This window comes from Oryza sativa, chromosome 6 (assembly GCF_034140825.1).
Source record: "Oryza sativa Japonica Group chromosome 6, ASM3414082v1".
Taxonomy (NCBI): Eukaryota; Viridiplantae; Streptophyta; class Magnoliopsida; order Poales; family Poaceae; genus Oryza; species Oryza sativa.
Genome location: NC_089040.1, coordinates 24,378,619 through 24,399,325, shown reverse-complemented (window position 1 = coordinate 24,399,325; position 20,707 = coordinate 24,378,619). Strand labels below are relative to the sequence as shown.

Below are 20,707 nucleotides of genomic sequence, written 5' to 3'. Positions count from 1 at the left end.
TCTAATGTGCAACCATAACTTCTTAACAATGGATGGACGAACATTATCATCGCAGCATGATTCTGTCATTTGTCAGCTTGTTAAAAATGCTATACTTGGATTTTCAGTTTGCTCTTGTTGATGTATTCAGCATATCCACTCAAAACTCACTAACACATAAAACATCACTTTGAAGTGAATGCAATATTTATTTATGGAAGAAGGTTCATCTGCAAGTCACAGTAAAAATACAATGTGGCCCGGAATCTGAACTAACAATGATTTTAAGTCGGGTTCTGTGGACCTGCTTCAGGCCGTCTTAACTAGATTCGTATATTCAGCATTATATCCTTAGTTACTGTCCTTAATGGCAGCAACGAATGATGCTCATCCTGCAGGTTATTTTTATTTTTATTTTGAGAATTATTAGCCTATTCTCAGAAATTTTCGAATATGTTCTATAAGTGAAAATTGTTGGTGTTATCCTGATAATGGATTCGTGTATTGAGTCTCTTACCAGATCTTAACCATGAAGAGAAAATCATCCTAGAACTGGAAAAACAAGCACTGAGTGCACTTCCTTTTTTTCAGACTGATACAACAACTATTATACATGCGTTACTTAGTACTTTACAGAGTGGTCAAAAGAGGTCGCTCAGGATCCAAATGCTTGCTCTGCTCCCTTTCCTGAAGGAAGCTAATTCTAAATCCCTACCACTAAAATTCTACAATGTTAGGTACATCATATGTGAGTAGTTAAAGGTAGTCTCCCAGTCATCAACAGTAGAACATCACCCTCTTCACCTTCTCCTTCACCGCAGGCAATGGCTTCACCGAGGTTCCGTTCGTCCCAGTGGAGCTCTTCGACGTCGTCTGGTTCTCCGACATCTCTGGCTCCATGTAGAACCGCGCTCGAAACGCAGCCAGATGCGCATAGTATGCAGGTGGAACTGTTGGACCAGGAAAAAAGAAATGCAAGATTCACCTTCAGAATTCGTGTCCAACTAATAATAACACATGAATACAAAGAAAATGATGGAAAAATGTTCAGATCATTTCAGAAGAACGTACCAACAGAAACAGAGCGTGTGCACCGTGCATAACTGCATCAGCAAATGTACCAAGTCAGACAATTTCTATAGAGAGAAGCTCAGAGTGCAAAGGATAAACTTAACAAGATTCAGTAATGCCGTACGTGTAGCAAAGGTTGTTTGTCAATGTCTGCATTTCGTCTGCAGTGAAATTGTTCTCATCCCAAAGGACGTGGTAGTGAGCTGGCCTACTTGTTCCCTGGAAAACTCACACACATCAGTCATTTCAGTACATGGAGGACAAACTTGGGGAATTATATTCCAGCGCTACTACAGACAGAATATTTGCTGATCCAAGTACTATAATGTACAATCACATGATTAAAAATTTGACCATGGTATAGTAAGTTTGTTTGTTCTAGCATGTGCAGATGTGCCCTTTGCTAGGTACTACAGTAACTAGCTACTGTGATACTACTACCTCTGTCTCAAAATGTAGCTATTTCTAGCACAGTAATTTGTCTCAAAATGAAGCTATTTTTCTACCTACCTTCTCCTCTCAACCAATCACAATCATTCTTTTTCACCTACTTTCTCTTTTCAATCAATCACACACCTTCTTCAATCATTCTCACCTACTTTCTTAATACCCGTACCAACCTCAAAAATGCTTACATTTTGGGACGGAGGAAGTACTACACTGCTTGTGGTTGAAAAGACAATATGAAGTCTCCTCAAATACTTAATCACAGAAGACATGGGGACCAGAGTAACGACAAGTTCAGTATATGTCAGCCTTACAAAAGGACCACTACAATATTCTTACCTGAATTCCAGCATGGCTACAGAGGTAGAAATCAAACTCTGATGGGTGGCAGATCTTTGAATCAACAACAGTTCCTGTTTTTTAGCAAACACATGAGCAATTACAGAAATCAAGTGAATAACAGTAAATATAAAAGTTAGTTCACCCAAAGTGATACCTTAATAATCCAAGAAAAACAGTTGTGAATGTGATATCATGAATAGGAAAACAAGTATCAAATCACTGAAACAGTTCTACCAACAAACTGAGGGTTTTAGTTAAAATAAAAAAAATATTTTTGCAATATGTTGGTTGCATTATCATCTGCAGTAGATCCAATGAAATGCCTTAAGAGGTGATGAATAGTAATTACCAGGCAAAATGTTTCCACTTTTGTCCGTGCTACTTCTGTCTTTGTGATTGTTTGCGAAGAGTCTTGTATGGTGACGCTTTTGGACAACCACGAATGTTACAGGAGGCTGATAATTTGGTTCTAGAGATGCACATGCCTAAAAGAAAACATTTCGTCAGGCAACCTAATAAAGTGGACAAAATATCTGAGTAAAGAAAATACAAATGCATCTAACCTTGCGGATAGCATCCAACTCATAGAGGAGAACTTGGTAGAATTGGCCTTCACTGACACCATCCCTAGAAGAGAAGCAGTACCGATACTATTAGCAGATATACAAATAGAAGCCTATAACAGCAACTTTCATACTTCAAATAGCGAACAAAAACACTAGGTTCAGTACTTGTTGAAGATACATAGGATTAAATTGATTCCACAAATATCTAACTACTGTACTCTACAAACGTTAGTTTATAAACAGTATTTGCAGTAGCATACCTGTAGAAAATTATTCTCAATGGCTTTTGCCCAGTGGCCTTCCTGAAGGATATTAAGAGCTCCCTACACAACAAGACCAGAACCAAAAATAAGTTAATCGGTAGGAGGTAACCCTAAACTATTTAATAGGAGGCTTCATCAATTAATTTTGGTTGGAAGAACAAATTGTTCCTCAAAAAAGACCTGATCATGCCTCCTGTTACGGTGCCTCTTTGAGGATCATGCCATGTCTTGTAAAGATCTTGAATGAGCTCTTGCCGATGAGCCTGAGCACACACCAATCCAGCATACTTTGTAACTTCTGGCCAGTCTTGAGATGCAACAACCTGCATGCAGCTTATTAGAGAGGGTAAGAGGTTAAAAAAAAAATGATGGCCATGTAACCATAGAAATGCTCAGCCTTACAGCAGCAATGGATGGGCTAGAGTCCTCCCCGGTTTCAGGATGCGTGACATCTGCACCAAATATAATAGTTGGTATGTCACTGACCAAAGGAATCCTCCAACTTATTGCATCCAGCAGCACGGTGTTTCTTCCTCCCATCTGTATCACAACTCCGAAATGCAAGGCATTAGCAATGCTGCAAGTCTGCTTACTGCATTACACTACATTTGTGTAGACAAGCTAAGTATTAACTGCTTGGTTTATAAGTATTTGGTACCTTAACATTGATTTTAAGTGAGACATTTGCCAGGTACTGCTTGCTGATCTTGAAAACATGTTTGGTTAAGCAACATTGTGATATCAACCCCAAGTCAGTTTCACATATACGTTTTATATCACCTGCAAATATTAAGTTACATCTTAAGCATTTCACACAATATGAGGATTCCAAGGAAAAATTGCGATGCAATTACCAAACCGACACTCACCATATAAAGAACCATTGTTGTCAGGGAGGATGGCCAAAAGAAGCTCAAGCTCTTTTCCCTTGAGCTTGTTTAATGACATATTATACACATGCTTAAGCGCCTTCTCTACTTGATCTGGTCTAGCTGAGTATATTGGTATCACAGGCTCACTGTTGAATTCCTGCAAGAAGAGCAGAGATAAAACTGAAAAGATGCAGCCAACAAATAACATTATAAAAGCACCAATATTATGCAAAACCATTAGATGAAGTTAAGAGTTATATACCATGCCGGATATCTGACACATTTGTGCCAACTCCTGGCAGAATCCCCGAGCAGTAGTTTCTTGCACACTCCTTGAGAAATTTATACAAGCCCAATGATTCACCTTGCACCCATTTATCACTTTCTGCAAAAAAAAAATGCTTAATTAGTGGAAAACTAGCAGGATCAGGCCATCATCATGATATATAAAAGGACGTCTGTTGTATACAGCTGCGGAAAACGGGGAATCTAACCTTGTTCACCATGTTCCACTGACCAACTTGTGGCAAGCACTCCTTTTCCTTCCCAGTATCATGATATTTCAGCTGAAAGCCACAAAATTTCATACCCAAATTATTAGCTGAGAGCAGTTAGCCAACTACTGAGATTAACAAAGGCAAATCATACCCAAGGTGCAGGAAGGACCCGAGCTTCAACTGAGGTTAGCTTCTCACTAATGTTGATTCCAAATTCTTTTGCATAAGGGTCTTGCTCATATCCATTTTGTTGAACTGTCTGGAAAGAAATTTTTTTAGTCTTGAACCATTATAACAAGAGTGCTGATCAAGTGAAGAGAAACCCTAGTAGCACTTATTGGGTGGGTAGCTATTGAACATCAATTGCATGGAATGCTTGGACCACTTGGAAGTGGGTAATGAAAACAAAGACTTCAGCATAGAACAATTAACGTACATTAGCATGCGTATCTTCTAAATTCTAATGCACTGATTTGGTGTTTGGATTTATCATCCAATTTAGTAAGACAAAATACTTGAAACATTTACTCCTGACAAACATGTAATCCATATATTTCAAAATGTTATAATCCGATTAGGAGAAAAAACTAGACCTGTAGAATATCCATCTCCTGTTCTCTAGGCCTACGGCAAGTAACCTTGAGTAATGATGTGATCTGCTTTTCATTCAACCTCTTTGTATATCTCTGACCCTCAACAATCTTACAGGCCTGGTAAGAAATATCTCAAAATGATGATGTCTTTTACCAAGGTTGAATGTTACATAATTGACCAGCTAATGAAATTTGTGACTTGATGAGATTAATACCAACCTCCATTGGTAGATAGTTTGCCTTCTTTTGGTTTCCCACCTGAAGGCAGGGAAGATGGGGATGCTGAATGGTGAAGCCATACATTTCCTTGAAATACTCTACGACAGATTTCATGTTCATTTGGTCATCGATTGGGAAACTGTTAAAACAAACAAAATCAGTTCCATAGCTTAACACAATGCCTAGTAGCTAACGTATATGAAATATGGATATTGATAGTTAATTTGGTCTATTTGGTCTGCCATACTCAGATTTAGAAGCAAGAGGGAGTGCTTAACATGCATGCTTCTACTTTCGTGAAAGTTCGGTACAAGACATTTGACAATTGAAAGTACATGACGAGAAATGAATTACACTATAACATACATCAGTTCATGAGTTGGTTGTGTTGTCAGCCCTGAAATGCGATACTTCCGCCTCACATTTCCCCGGTGAGTGACTTCAACTTTCACGCCCCGCAAGGCTTTCTTGATCTGCATGGAATTGGCGAATTCCACAGGTAAATCAGATAATCATGCAAAGCATCACAATTAAGCCATCTATCAGTTAACCAAAAGCATCCAAACAACACATCTTACATCCCACTACAGTAACAAGGCTAGACTATTCCTTCCCCGCAAGCATAAATTTACCTTGATTCTGTTTGCATCCGACAATGGCCTCGATATGACATCCTTCCCTAGTATTTGGGCCACGAATTCGATCACTGGTAGCGGCTCGATGAACGCGGTAGATGACATATCTGGCATCAACATCATCCACCATGTAAGCAGCAAGCACATGACAACCAGGAAAGATACATGCATGAGGGCACCAAATATTCGCGAGCATCTCACCAATGTTAAGCGACAACCCCATCTGAGTCGGCCGGATGCTCTGGTAGAACCCACACCATGACTGTAGGCCATCGCCGAGCCGCTGCGGCTTCCTTATGTCCGGCGAGTAGAACGACCGCCCTATCGAGACATACCTACCATTGGGGCCAATCAGTATTAGTTTTTTTCCTTTCTTTTCCCTTGCAAGAACACAAGACGACGAGCAATGCGTGTGCGTACCTGCGGTTGGCAAGCTCACGGAGCACGATGTCGAGCACCTGGAGAGCCTCCTGCGGCGCGTCGGCCTGGCGCCCGGCGATGAACTGCCGGAGGTGGTGGAGGTCGGCGCGCGCGGCGAACTTGATGGCGACCCTGTACTCCCTCTCCCTGCGGAGCCAGAGACGCGATGACGGTTAAGACATGGCCGGAGAAGAATGGAGCGCCGGGCTGTGGGCAAATAATGCGCGCACCGTGGCGGGACGCCGGTGCCGTCGTCGTCGTCGGTGAGGCGGACGACGAACTCGCGCGCGTCGAACGGGAGCGTCCCGGCGGTATAGAGGTTCTTGCGGCCGTCGTAGGCCGGGAGGCGACCTCCGAGATCGGAGTCGTGGTAGAGGCGGACCAGCTCCGACATGATTGCCCGGTTCACGCTCCGGGAGCTCACCTCCGGCGTGATCTTCACCTGCAAAGTCCGCCGCCGCCGCGCCACGGAAACCAAGAAAACCGCTCTCACCTTTCTTCCATGCTCAAAGTACATATGGAGCAGAGAGAGAGAGAGAGACTTACGTCGTACTGGGTGAGATCCTTGTCGGGGAGCTCGGCGAGGAAGTGGTTCGCCTTCACGACGCACCGGGCGCCCACCGTCCCGAACCCCGGCCGCCGGCAGAACGACAGCCCCTTGCTCGCCACCGGCGGCCCAATGACGGCGCGCGCCGCGGGCGCCACCACCACGGCCGGCGCCGCCGCCAGCCCCGGCCCCGGCCCCGCACCCGCCCTGCCGCCGCGCCCGCGCCCGCCGCGCCGCCTCCCGCCACCGCCGCCGCACTTCTTCCCTCCCTCCGGCGGCGCGACCGCCGCCGTCGCCGCCGCCGTCTCCGCCTTGGGCTGCGCCATGCTACTCTGCAACGGCTGCTTCCTCGCCGCCGGCCCACCACCACCACCACCATGCCCATGCCCATGCCCATGCCCGCGCCCGCCGCCCGCCTTCCCAGCTGCCGGCTGGTGCCGGGGCGGCGCCATGTCCAGCACCTCGAGCATGTGCGCACCACCACCACCTCGCCGCCGACCTCGCCACCCGCTGGTCGAACACCTGCGCAACCGCGCCCTTATAATGTCACCACCGCGTGATCAAACACCAAACCAAACCAAGCCAAGAAAACGAGTGGTAGTAGTAACAAAAATCTTACAATTCTACCAAAATCTCTCCTCTTTTTTCTCTCGCATCCAACCAAGCCAAAGAATTAATGCGAGGCGGGACAGAAAGGCATTAGAACCCTTCGTCACTGATGCAACTACTGCAGCTGCTTTGACCCTGTTTGGTCCTAGTAGTAGTAGTGGCCGCCTCGCGCGGTAAATAAATAAATAGACCTCGCCTTGCCTGCCGGTGGTAAGATTGAACAGGGAAGAAGCAAAATATGCTCCGTTTTTTTTACCAAAGGTAGCAGGCGTCGTAGAAATGATTTCTTGTAGGTGGGGGGAGACGGTAGGTAAAACGTTGTGGCCCGTGGATTAATTGGGGCGCGAGAAACACGAGAGGGTAGTGCAGCTGAGGTTTCCAACGGATGGGGGTGGATTATCGAAGGGGATGGAAGGAAGGGAGAATGGATGGGGATTTTTATTGAGAAGTGTATCACATGTTCGTGTGGCTGGCCGCTAGCGCGTGGTGTTATGTTACCATGGGAGTACTAGTACTAGTAGTACTTGTAAATATCATTGAGAGGCAGATTGTGTGTATAATAATGGAACTTTTGACATTACAAAACTTTGTTCAATGCTGACAGGCACTTAAGTCTGATTCAACTGCGTATTGCTGGCATGACGGACATCCTACCAAGCGCTATTTTTGGAGGATTTTTATTTTTTTTTTATTTTTGGTGTTGTGCAGGAACATGCATCCAAAGTGTGATCAAAGTTTAGTTTAAGCCTCATGCAGCATGGCCCAAGCACTAGAGAAATCGAAACGCAACATCCTTTGGCCTTGAACGCCACTACTCCCACTACCACCACTGCTACACCACCAGCGACGCAGCAAGAAATGTCCCAAAGCCGAGAGAACCTGCCCTGCCCTGCCCCTCGGTGCCCGTGCGGTACAACTTTGGAAGCGTGCGTGCCCCCGACAAGAAGGCGCTCCACCATTGCAGAATAGAAGAACACAACACACACACCCCCTCGTTCCCTCATGGCCCAAACCCATTTTTTACTCGTGCGCGCACGGGCAAAAGCAGCAGCAGCACCGATCTTAGTTTTAGGTAGGGGTGTAATTGGTCGGCCACGAATCCAAACAGGTTAAGTAGGTTTTACGGGTTAACGACTTACACCAGTTCTAGGCTACTAGCCGTCCACTACCAGTGCGTGCGTACAATACAAAACCTACCAAGAAAAAACGCCGCCAACCACGGCGCACGGCCCGATGGATGGATGGATGGGGTGGTGGGCGGTGCGTGGCGCTACTCGCGTGGCGTGGCGTCGAGGGACAAAGCGGAGCATTCGCGTGGCGCGGTCAGAGGCAACACGGCGCTTGGGGAGGGGAACAAGCAGAGCAAGCAGCAGCCGCTGCGCCCGCTGCTGCATGCGCCACCTGCCACACGCGGGCCACCCTTACGGCTACGGACGGGGGACCATCCATCCAACCCGATCAGCCCGTGCATGGCACCACCACCACGCGCACCCAACCCCGGGCCTCGTCTCGCCCTTCGCCGCGCGGCGCCGCGTTCTCCGTCGTCGCTGCATCGCAAGCCTGCAAAAAGTGCGAAGAAATACTCATACGTTTATGAGAGCATGTGGCGTTAATGCCGCTGCTGTGCCGCGTGCTGCGGTGCGGCACTGTGCGCGTGCTCGGGTTGTACGTACGCACACACAAGCTGTGACTGTGAGCCGCTGCTGCTGTTGTGCTGCGGCATGCGCCGGTGCAGGTCGCAGCTAGCGGCAGCAGGAGGCAGGGGAGTCGGGTCGGGGGGTCAGGCAGTGCCAACCCACTACCTGCCGGCTGCCACGGGCACGGCATTGGCAGGTCGGTCTAGGACTCCTCTTTTGCGTGCTCAAAAGGCGCCATCATCACACCACAACACGGCTGGGTCCCTCTCCCCCTCTCTTTTCTTCGGACGGATCAGATCGTCTCATCTGCCCTAAAGATTGACTGCTTGCAAGTAGTAATGGCAAACATGGCATTAGCTCATTGCACTTAGTACTCCAGTAAGTACACTACTGTTAGGGGGCTCGTACGGAATCGTCCCGGAAATTAGGTACAGTGCTCAGCGATTTGTTGATTTTTTTTTCTCCCCAGGTTGCTGAATTTCCGATTAGATGATGAAGACATCACCTGCAATCTCGCTGGCACGATACATGAGCATTGATGGATGACCACGACCGGCGTGAAAATGGATGGATCGATCCACCTCCGCCATGACGAGAGCGAGAGCTCACCGTAACAAATCGTGACTCCATACGCTGCTCCGTGGATTCAGGACGGCATTCACCACTCCCGTTCTCTCAACCATATCCCCGTCCCCATCTTCTACCTACGTACGCAGGTACCCTCGCTTAAGATCACACCCACAAATGGTTCTACGAACCAGACGTAAGAAATTTCTAGCGTACAGCACAATACGCTAAATGATCGTACTCCCTCGATATATAAATATAAGAGATTATATTATTTTAATTTATTATAAACATAAGATATCTGTAATCCCAAGGCATAGTATTCTATTAGTTTATTTTACACTTATCGACTTTTGTATTGTTTATTTCTCCCCTACTACTTCTAGTTTATTGTCAAATATATTAAATAATACTCACTATGATTTATCGTTTTGCTACTTCCTTAATATTATAAAAGTATTTTAGAATCGTTTATAATTGTAAACGGAAATCTAGATATCATCACACGCTAGCTAGTAGTACTGTTTTTATAGTTTATTACTCCCTTCAACCACAAAAGTTAAATATATTTCACATTTGAGTTTTTCCCAAATAAGTTATTTCTATCTGCAGTCTTTATGCATTCAAGACTTAAATAAGGAGACAAATTAAATATTTGATTAGAACCCAAGGAGGCATCTAAACACTCATTGGTTACATGCTTGCATTCACTCTATGATTTTGTAACATCCAAGATGATTTAAATTTTCCTTGGTCTTGGTGACAAAAATAATATAAATAATATGTGTAACTTTTATGGATGTAGGGGGTATATTTTTCTTTGTTTAATGAGCTAAGTTAGTATTCCCTCCGGATTGATAATACTTGTCGTTTTGGACAAGGATACGATCTCCAAAAAATAATTTTGACCATTATTTTTCATTATAACATGTATAAAAGTATTAACAAATATATGATCTTATTAAATTATTTTTTAAGACTAATCTATACATGTAATCATCATATTTGAAGGACAAATATTTTAAAAAGATTCATAATCAAAGATTCTAAAGTTTGACTTTACCCTTATATAAAAGGGCAAGTATTATTAGACCGAAGAGAGTAGCGTGTAAGCAACTTTAGTTAAAAATAAATATTTTTACTTTAAAAGTTTTTAAAAATTAGATCAATGGAGACAATTTTGAACCGAGAGCCACCCAGTCTGCTCAACGAGTTTTTTTCCTTCCCCCCACACAGTGCGTGTTTCCCCCCGTACGTACGCGCACCGTGTAGCTGGCCGGCTGGCTGACCGGCCGCCGCTGGCTGCAGCCGTTTTTTCTTTTATTTTGGGGGTCAGAAAAGCCGTGGCGCGCGGCAAAAGGCCAAGCCGGTGCGACGAGCTCGCGCATGATCGCATGCGAGCGCCGGCGTGGCGTGCGCGACGCGACGCGCGCGCGACGCAGGGACCACGGCCGCGTCGCGCCGAGACGTACGGCGAGCAACCGTAATCGAGTGGACTAGCGCTGCGTGCCATCGATGGCTCTCGTTGCCTGGTACACTAGTACTAGTACTCGTACGTACTCTAGCCTGATCGCAGGACGAAAAAAAAAGGGAAAAGGTGACACGAAAAAGAGATCATTTGGGGCTAATTCGGGGGGGTCTTGGTTTGATGGCTGGCACTGGCAGAGGTTGCACTCGAAGGAGGAGTTGACCCCGGTGGACTACTGGCCTACTACTGGGCTGTGTGTGGCCTTGTGGGTGGAGGAGATACGAGGCCATTATTGACGGCGCAGCCGAGCACGCGCGGCTGCTGCGACTGAGTGCAATCATGGCGGCGTTGAAGCTGGAAAGGACGTAACATGGGTACGTGACGCCGCTACCTGACCAGACAAGATTCGGTGCGAATCGCATCGCATGCACAAAGGCCACCCACAAGATTAAAAAAAAAACTCCTTCCCCTACTAATCTCAGTTTTCCCATTTTTTTTCTTCAGGGAGGTGAAAAATATAGTACATACGAGACAATCAAACACAACAGCCGTGTCACGTGTCGAACCGAACGCAAACACACACGGATATGATCCCCGTCGTCGCACGACTTTTAGCCGAAGTGGCAGCGAGGGACAGCGACGCGACGTGCAAACGGGTGCGTGTGTGCACCCAAAAAGACCAGAAAGACGTCGTCGTCGTCGTCCGGCGCTATCTATCGAGCACGGGAAAGGCAACCAAACAACTCGATCCCACGCCGAGGGCCCGACCCGACCGTTCTCGCGAGCATGCACGCATGCGCGCGCGTGCACGGTGGAATTGGTGGGCGTGGCTAGCTAGCTCGGCTGCCGGGCTCGCGCGCGCGCGCGCGGCTGGTTGGTTGGTTTGGTCCCGCGCGAGAGCGGCGGATGGTCCAGCACGAGCACGCCCCGGTCTTTCTGCCCCTCTTTTTTGGAGCAAAGGCGAGATTAGTCCTATAGTAACTTTTCTAGCATTTCACCACCGTTCTTAAACTATAAGCCAGCTATAAACACAGTGAAGAAAGAGAGATAAGCAATAGGCTATAGTACGGATTACAAGACACAATATGTGTATAACAGGTAGAAATAGTATATATTTATAGATAACTATTATATGAATTGACTATTGACTATTAAATTAACTGTAAATGATGAAGAAGTTACTATTATAGCTATGCTACCGCTGGTGGTAGTCTTCCATCTACTATTATGATCTCTCGTCGTCGTCGTCGTCACGGCGAACCCGACTCGCGTGACGCTGCAGGCGGATGATGGCACGATCGACGGACGGGAGACATGCAGGATGGCAGTGGTAGCCTGGCTGGAGTAGACCATAGTAGGATACTAGCTTGCTTTTACCCTCGTTGCTGGGGGAAAAGGGAAGAAATGCTCTGCAAAAGGGGGAGGAGGATGAGGGGCTTTTGGTGCTGCGGACCCATGATGCAACGACGGGGTTTTTTAACCGTTGGCTGATGCATGGATGGACAAAAGCAAAAAAATCAAAGAGAGGAGTTGCGTGCTTTTCTTTTTTCAGAATTCTCCTTTGTTCCCCTTTTTCATATATAGATGCTGTTGGAATCTTTCGTAGTCTGTTAGTACCATTACCTACAAGTACGTTCATCTCCTAGTATTATCAATACAAAGTTACTCCTACTAGTAGTCTAGTACTACTCCAACAGCACAAAGTTTGTAAAATAAAGATACAAAGGCCTTGTTTAGTCCAAAATTTTTTTTCAAACTTTCAATTTTTTAACCACATCAAAACTTTCGTACATACATAAACTTTTAAATTTTCCATCACATCATTTTAATTTCAACCAAATTTTCAATTTTAACGTGAACTAAACACACCCAAACATGCAAAAAGCTACTATCCACAAAATCATAGAGTACTATACTCCTATACTAGTACTCGAAAATGCGCTGTCCAGGTAGCTATAGAAATCAGCCAGCCAAGATTCTGTAGTAGACATAAATTACTCGTTTTTTCCTCGGTGATGTTCCATGACAGGACAAGGAATGGTAGCTACTCCTACGCTGTGCGAGCAATGTTGTTCTTCGTCGTGGGTGACATGGAAAGGACCGAGGATCAGTTTTTAGGGCACCCTTTTGCGACGGCAAGAAGGCAAGTCGTCCGTCCGAGCTTGCAGGTCGAAGCTTGGAACACGACGAGGAGGAAACCAACAAGCGACGCAATCATGAGCTGTGCCTGCGTTTTAATGCCTCGCTTGCATTTAATGCCTCGCCAGAGGCCTACGGCTACAGTTTGATAGCGTTGGATAGATAGAGAGAGAAAGAAGAGCAGGTTTGCTGCAGAGGAGGAGACGTGTTCGTACATGGCCGTGATGCGTGACTGGTATCTCGACAGTGCCAAAGAGAGAGAAAAGAGAGATGTGAAGCGTTTGGCTGCACGCCATGGCCACGCAGCTTTGGGGGCAAAAGAAAGCCGGCCTCGCTTGTGTCTCTCTCCTCAAAAGAGCAGCGAGCGAAAGAAGAGGAGAACGAGACCATATGCATATGCATCGGCGAGCATTTTGCAAAGGCAGCAAAATGCGCGGCGCATACGCCACGCAGCTCAATGTGCAGCGAGCAGCAGCAGGCACAAGTACTGGTACGACACTACTACCATACTTCCATCTCCTCTCCAAGGTTCCATCCAACCAGAGGCTCACGAGAAGACGACGTGCTACGGCTACAGGCTTAGCAGACGACAGACTTTCAGGCTTTGCATCTGGTCGTCTGAGCTGAATAAGCCCCAAATTATCACAAGCGACTTCGTCACAGGATCGGAAGAAGCCCAAGAAATTAATCATCACACCAGTAGAAGCTAAACACTGCAGCACATATCCATACTACAAGCTGCGAGAAGCGTACCTGACGAGTGTTGGTGAATGACGAGTGACGACGGTGACGGTGAGGCAAGCGACGAGGGCGTTGAGGGAAGCTAGTAGCCGTTGCTTGCTCTTTAGCTGAAGGAGCTAAGATTATTTGCAGATTTGCAGGCAACAACAAGCTCGATCCGACCCAAAGTGGTAGTAGCACTACTACTGATCGGTGTAAACTAGACACAAGTGAGTGAGTGTGAGCGAGTGAGCCTTATATAAAGCCGGGAAAAAGAAAAAGGCGAGACTAGCTAAAGCCTCTCGCTGCTGCTCCCCTCTTCCGTTCGCGCACGCACAGAGATACACGCATCGATAGCTAGTCTTTTCACGTACGCAGAGACCAGTACACCAACCCATCCTTTTTTTTTACCACCCACTTTTTTACGTACGTACGGGGTGCGTAGCTTTTACCGCGGCGTTCTTTGATGTATTTTTACGAGTGCGTCGCTCGGTGAAAACACGAGGGGAGCTGAGAGAGGACGGTGAAAACCGCGGCCGACGAGGAAGGATAATGATAAGCTAGGCGGCGTCGGCAAAAGGGCGCATGCAATTGCAAAGCGAAGCGGCGGCGGCGGCGCGGCCTGCGAAAGAGAGTGCGCGCAATTGCGCTGTGTCTTTTGCCTGGGCGAACACGCACACGCGGCGGTCGGCGCCGGGGCACGGTCACCGAGTCTCATCGGCTGGCTCGGTGCTTTTCTCCTTGCATTTGCTGTTGCAGTGCAGGAGTAGCTAGTAGGTGGGTTCGGGGAATTTGGGTCGAGAGAGCTACAGTTTCGTGTGGCTAAACTGGCTATGCACGCACGCCAGGGTGGCTACGATCAACTGTGGTGGTCGGGAGGACAAGGATATGTCAGGATCTGCCTCGCCAAGGATCGGTTTTTTCTCCTTGGTGGGATTAGGATCGTGTAATGTTTATATGCATGCATAGTATCTCGTCTCATCAGGTTCAACTTGTACAGGTCCGGTTCAGATCCTGTCTAAACCCCACCAAAAAAAAAAAGGTTTGGAGAGAGACGTCACTTCAAATATTTTTTTAGAAGAACTTACGAGCGTGTTGAAAATTCAACACGGGATCTCAGAATTTAAACCACACACCACTTACGTATCAAGTGTATCTCAGATCACGTATAACACGAGCATTTTTCTTAAAAAAATCTATTATATTATTAAAGGAATAGAAAAAGGAGCCTCCACGTTCGTTCTCATGGCCTAGAAATTCTCATATTAATCGGAGAAAAAGAAAAAAAACAGAGTTCATATAGAAATACAATTTAGAAATAGCTGAAATTCGGAATTAAAAAAATAAGGAATATTAGAAGAGGAGACTAGAGTCCATATAGAAATACAATTTAGAAATAATTGAAATTCGGAATTAAAAAATAAGGAATATTAGAAGAGGAGACTAGAGTCCATATAGAAATACAATTAGAAAATAACTGAAATTCGGAATTAAAAATAAGGAATATTAGAAGTAGAGTATAGAGTCCATATAGAAATACAATTAGGAAATAATAGAAATTCAGAATTAAAAATAAGGAATATTAGAAGTAGAGTATAGAGATCATATAGAAATACAATTAAGAAAAAATAGAAATTCGGAATTAAAAAATAAGGAATATTAGAAGTAGAGTATAGAGTCCATATAGGAATTTAAAACTAACTAAAATTCGGAATAAAAAGGAGCCTCCATGTTCGCTCTCATGACCTAGAAATTCTCGCATTAATCGGAGAAAAAGAAAAAAAGCAGAGTCCATATAGAAATACAATTTAGAAATAGCTGAAATTCGGAATAAAAAAATAAGGAATATTAGAAGAGGAGACTAGAGTCCATATAGAAATACAATTAGGAAATAACTGAAATTCGCAATTTCAGTCAAAAAGAATTGAAATTCGGAATTAAAAAATAAGGGATATTAGAAGTAGAGTATAGAGTTCATATAGAAATACAATTAGGAAATAATAGAAATTCGGAATTAAAAATAAGGAATATTAGAAGTAGAGTATAGAGTCCATATAAAAATACAATTAAGAAAAAAAATAAAAATTCGGAATTAAAAAATAAGGAATATTAGAAGTAGAGTATAGAGTCCATATAGGAATTTAAAACTAACTAAAATTCAGAATAAACATAATAAAAATAAAAGTAGAGTTTAGAGTCCGTATAAAAATACAATTTACAAATAACTAAAATTCCAAATTAAGAAAAACATGGGAAGAAGAGTTTAAAGTCAATATAGAAATACAATTTAAAATTAACAGAAATTTGAAATTAAAAATTAAAGAATATTGAAAGATGAATTTATACAGAAATATAATTTAGAAATAGCTGGAATTCGGAATTAAAAAATAAGGAATATTAGAAGAGGAGACTAGAGTTCATATAGAAATACAATTTAGAAATAGTTGAAATTCGGAATTAAAAAATAAAGAATATTAGAAGAGGAGACTAGAGTCCATATAGAAATACAATTAGGAAATAACTGAAATTCAGAATTAAAAATAAGGAATATTAGAAGTAGAGTATAGAGTCCATATAGGAATTTTAAACTAACTAAAATTCGGAATAAACATAATAAAATTAAAAGTAGAGTTTAGAGTCCGTATAAAAATACAATTTATAAATAACTAAAATTCGAAATTAAGAAAAACATGGGAAGAAGAGTTTAAAGTCAATATAGAAATACAATTTAGAAGTAACTGAAATTTGAAATTAAAAATTAAAGAATATTGAAAGATGAGTTTATATAGAAATACAATTTAGAAATAGTTGAAATTCAGAATTAAAAAATAAGGAATATTAGAAGATGAGACTAGAGTTCATATAGAAATACAATTTAGAAATAGTTAAAATTCGGAATTAAAAAAATAAGAAATATTAGAAGAGGAGACTAGAGTCCATATAGAAATACAATTAGGAAATAACTGAAATTCGGAATTAAAAATAAGAAATATTAGAAGTAGAGTATAGAGTCCATGTAGAAATACAATTACGAAAAAAAAAGAAATTCGGAATTAAAAATAAGGAATATTAGAAGTAGAGTATAGAGTCCATATATGAATTTAAAACTAACTAAAATTCGGATTAAACATAATAAAATGAAAAGTAGTGTTTAGAGTCCTTATAGAAATACAATTAAGAAAAAAATAGAAATTCAGAATTAAAAATAAGGAATATTAGAAGTAGAGTATAGAGTCCATATAAGAATTTAAAACTAACTAAAATTCGGAATAAACATAATAAAATGAAAAGTAGTGTTTAGAGTCCATATAAAAATATATTTTACAAATAACTAAAATTTGAAATTAAGAAAAACATGGGAAGAAGAGTTTAAAGCCAATATAGGAATACAGTTTAGAAGTAAGTGAAATTTGAAATTAAAAATTAAAGAATATTTAAAGATAAGTTTAGAGTCCACATAGAAATACAATTAGAAATAATAAACATTTAGAATTAAAAAAAGAAATATTAAAATACGATTCTAAAGTCCATATAGGAATATATATAATTCACAAATAACTAAAATTTGATATTAAAAATAATTAATAACTAACATGTATATAAAATACAATATGAATATTACACATTAGTAGTTTCGTAAAGTTATTGCAAAATTTAAAATTATGTTGTCATTGTAATATATTTTAATAATATAATGAGAAAACATATATGCTATTATATGAGAGAAAATATAATGATGCTAGCCGCGCAATCTGCGCGGGCCACCATACTAGTTATCATAATTGCATCGTCGCCGTTAGATCACAAAACTAACGGCCTCGTCGTTCTCTCCCTGCGATGAGGCAAAAAAAAGGAACCAAATAACTATGGGTAAAAAGTTTATATTTGTACTAGCAAAATGCATGTGCTTCGCTACGGTGTAATAACACTAAAAATATTTGTTTTTAACCGAAGTTATTTTCACACTGCTTTGGTATTTTTGCTTGCTAGAAAAGTCTCAAATAGAAATTCTCATATTAATTGGAGTAAAATATAAAAAAATAAGGAGAACTCATTGTAGACCAGGACTCTTTCATTTTGTTTTTTTTAAAAAAAATCACGTTGTCCAATCGGATATCTACATAAAACAAATCTTTTTGCAAAAAAAAACCCTACACTGGATAGATTAATCTGTCTATATAAATAATACGACTTAATATAAAGTATAAATTATAAAATAAATAATATTGGATGAGGAGTCTAGAATATTCTCCAAAAGAGCCTAGAGTGCATATAGGAATACAATTTAGAAAAATAATTAAAATTTAAAATAAAAATATTGAAAGAAGAGTTTAGAGTTCATATAGAAACTAATTAGAACAATAAAAAAATAGGAATATTGGAAGAAGAATAGAGTCCATATAGAATTAAAAATTAAAATTATTTAATTTTAGTCTAAATTTAAATTCTATATCATGACAAATAAATAATTACATTTTTAGTCGAAAAATAAATCCATATCATGAGAAAAATCTAGCCAATGTTCTAGTTTATTCAATTTAGTTGGAATTAAATTAATAAGCAGTCATAAATAATTAAAATGGTGCTATTTTTGAAAATAGAAAGTTGCTTAAAATTACTGAGAGAGAAAACATTTATTTTAATTGCGGCCCATTTGTAGGCCCAATAATGCGGAGGCCCAATAGTCCGGTGGCCCGATGCGCGAGAAGCTGGAGCCGTTCGATCGAATGGACGGTCTAGATTGATCACAACCAATATAAATGTCTGCAGCAAAAACCCTAATCCTAAAATTCTTTTCCACCCTTCCCGCCCCCGATCCTCTCTCTCTCTCGATCAATCGAAAACCGACGACGGCGGTGGCGACCTCCCCCACCGAGCAGCGGTGGTAGCGCCCTCCACCCCCTCCCCCCGAGTGGTTGTAGTGTGCCCTTCCCCCCTTCCCGCGAGCGGCGGGGACGGCGACAGCAGCTCTCTCCGCCCCATCTCACCTCCCTAGCCGGCGGCCGCTCCCTCCGCCCTGTCTCGCCTCCCTTCCGCGGTGGATACAGCGGCGATGGCGGAGAGTTGGCGGCGGCCGCAGGCGGATCCGAGGGTTGTGGCGGTGGGCTCCCTCCACTCCCTCTAGCCTTCCTCCCGTGGCAGATCCGCCGGCGGTGGCCACAGGCAGATCTAGCTGCGGCGGCTCCCTCCGTCCCCTCTCGTCTTCCTCCCGCAGCAGATCCAGTGACGGTGGCGGCGTCCGTGGGCGGATAAGGAGCGGCGGCTCCCTCCGCCGCCTCTCTTCTCCCTCCGGCAGCGGTGGTGGCGTCGGCGGCTACCGCGGATGGATCGGGTGGCGATGGCGACGGCCGAGTGCGGCGGTGGCAACGGCCGAGGGCCGCGGTGGCGATGGCCGAGGGTGGATCCGGCAGCAGGCAAGTGATGTTTTGTGATGTATGTTGTTGTTCTTCTTTTTTTATGTATATTTTTGTGAAGTTTTGTGATGTATTTTGTGATTTTATGATGATTGTGGTTGATTTTTTGTGACAGAGTGGTTGAGTTTTGGTTGCGCCGATTTTAGAAAGTATTTCCCTGTATCCAATTCTAAGAGCGATTGGGATTTGGGGGCTGCGAAGGCGCACCGCCGACGGACGAAGGCGCCTTCATCCGTCTTGTGGCGAACGGAAAATTACGAATATTTTAATTAGTTAAGATTTCTAGCGATTTTAAAAGTAGATGCTAAAAACTTCGATAAAATAACTCGAAATTAACTGTCTAAATTTAATTTTTAAAATTTAAAATTTTGGCTATGAGTGATAAGCTAGAATGAAAACAATAAAAGGCTACTCCAACTCAATAGGAGAAGGATGTAGCTTTTAAGCTGATATACTCAACATCGATAAGTGGTAATATAAAAAAGACTCACATGCTTTTTTGTACATCTTCAGTGCCCCGAGCATTGTCTTTGACCTCTAGAGCGGGGGCGTAGGAAAAAAAAAGAAGAGGGATGGAGATGGTGAGGTCTCATTGACGATGAGGATGACACCTGAACTCTAGAGGGATAGAGATGGTGAGATCTCACTCGATTAGATAGTTAGGGTTAGAGGCGGTGAGATGGAGTAGATTTACGGTGAGAGTAGCTTTAGAGGGATGATTGAAGTAGGAGAAAACCATGATGTCATCATCAAACCCGTAGGGACGAAGGAGGGGTGATGGATGGCGGATGTGGTGGGGAAAAACAAGAAACAAGCGGTTGATCAGGGACGACAACAGATATCCAGCAAAGCAAGTTGCCAAAGTTAGGGGAGGAGAGTTGGGCATAGGAATCTCGTCGGAGTTGGTGAAGAGGAGTGACTTCGATAACGATGAGGTGATCGCGTGGAGTCGAGATAAACGTCAGGCACAATTAAATAGGACAGAAGTAGAGTTAGGTGTGTCCATAAGACTGGGTTCTTTCCCCAATTTTCCTAACCCAACTCTCCCGTTTTCCACACGCACGCTTTTCAAATTGCTAAACAGTATGTATTTTGCAAAAAAGTTCTATACGAAAGTTGTTTTAAAAAAAATCATAATAATCCATTTTTTAAAAAAGTTAATACTTAATTAATCATGTAATAATACGTACTTCGTTTTGCGTGCCGGTGAGGAGGGGTTCCCAACCCCTCCTCCCGAACACACCATAAATCTTGATACTATCTACACTAGAGTAAAAAAAGTATTAAAATATTAATATACAACTTGTAAATATTTCATCCGACCCAAAATACAACAACTTTTGGAGTTTAAATTTCATTTGAAATATAGCAAACCTAGTACTTACAAAAAATGACTTTTACACACTAAGACTGTGTTTGTTCCAGCTGGTTCCCAACTCTCCCCTGCCGTTTTTCGTGCGCACGCTTTTCAAACTGCTAAACGGTATTTTATTAAAAAAATATATACGAAAGTTGCTTTACAAAATTATATTAATTCTTTTTTAAAAAAATTAGCTAATAGTTAATTAATCATGCGCTAATAGACCGCTCCGTTTTCTATACGCATTCATGCTGGGAAGTATAAAGAATGAACGCAACCTAAATTAACCATACTATCCCTACTACCCCTTGTATTTATTATAGCTTTAACTAGTCTAAGGCC

General features: G+C 42.8%; 1 protein-coding gene across 2 annotated transcripts; it reads right to left on the bottom strand.

Moving 5' to 3' along the window:
- Positions 1-532: 532 nt before the first annotated feature.
- Positions 533-13,819, bottom strand: LOC9269490 (protein argonaute PNH1-like). 2 transcript variants are annotated; one of them, XM_015788316.3, is made up of 23 exons: positions 13,625-13,819; positions 6,451-6,973; positions 6,135-6,346; positions 5,905-6,051; positions 5,686-5,819; positions 5,482-5,591; positions 5,216-5,322; positions 4,850-4,988; positions 4,631-4,747; positions 4,189-4,296; positions 4,035-4,106; positions 3,803-3,925; positions 3,538-3,697; positions 3,327-3,448; positions 3,071-3,208; positions 2,849-2,991; positions 2,666-2,728; positions 2,403-2,466; positions 2,189-2,324; positions 1,837-1,910; positions 1,175-1,269; positions 1,051-1,082; positions 533-929 (listed from the first exon to the last, which is right to left on the bottom strand). In XM_015788316.3, the coding sequence occupies exons 2-23, from the start codon at positions 6,919-6,921 to the stop codon at positions 757-759; spliced, it is 2,940 nt and encodes a 979-aa protein (XP_015643802.1). In that variant the 5' UTR covers positions 6,922-6,973; positions 13,625-13,819; the 3' UTR covers positions 533-756. The 2 variants fall into 2 exon arrangements, with proteins under 2 accessions (XP_015643802.1, NP_001411224.1); NM_001424295.1 differs by lacking the exon at positions 13,625-13,819 and adding an exon at positions 7,071-7,521.
- Between the last annotated feature and the right edge of the window lie 6,888 nt (positions 13,820-20,707).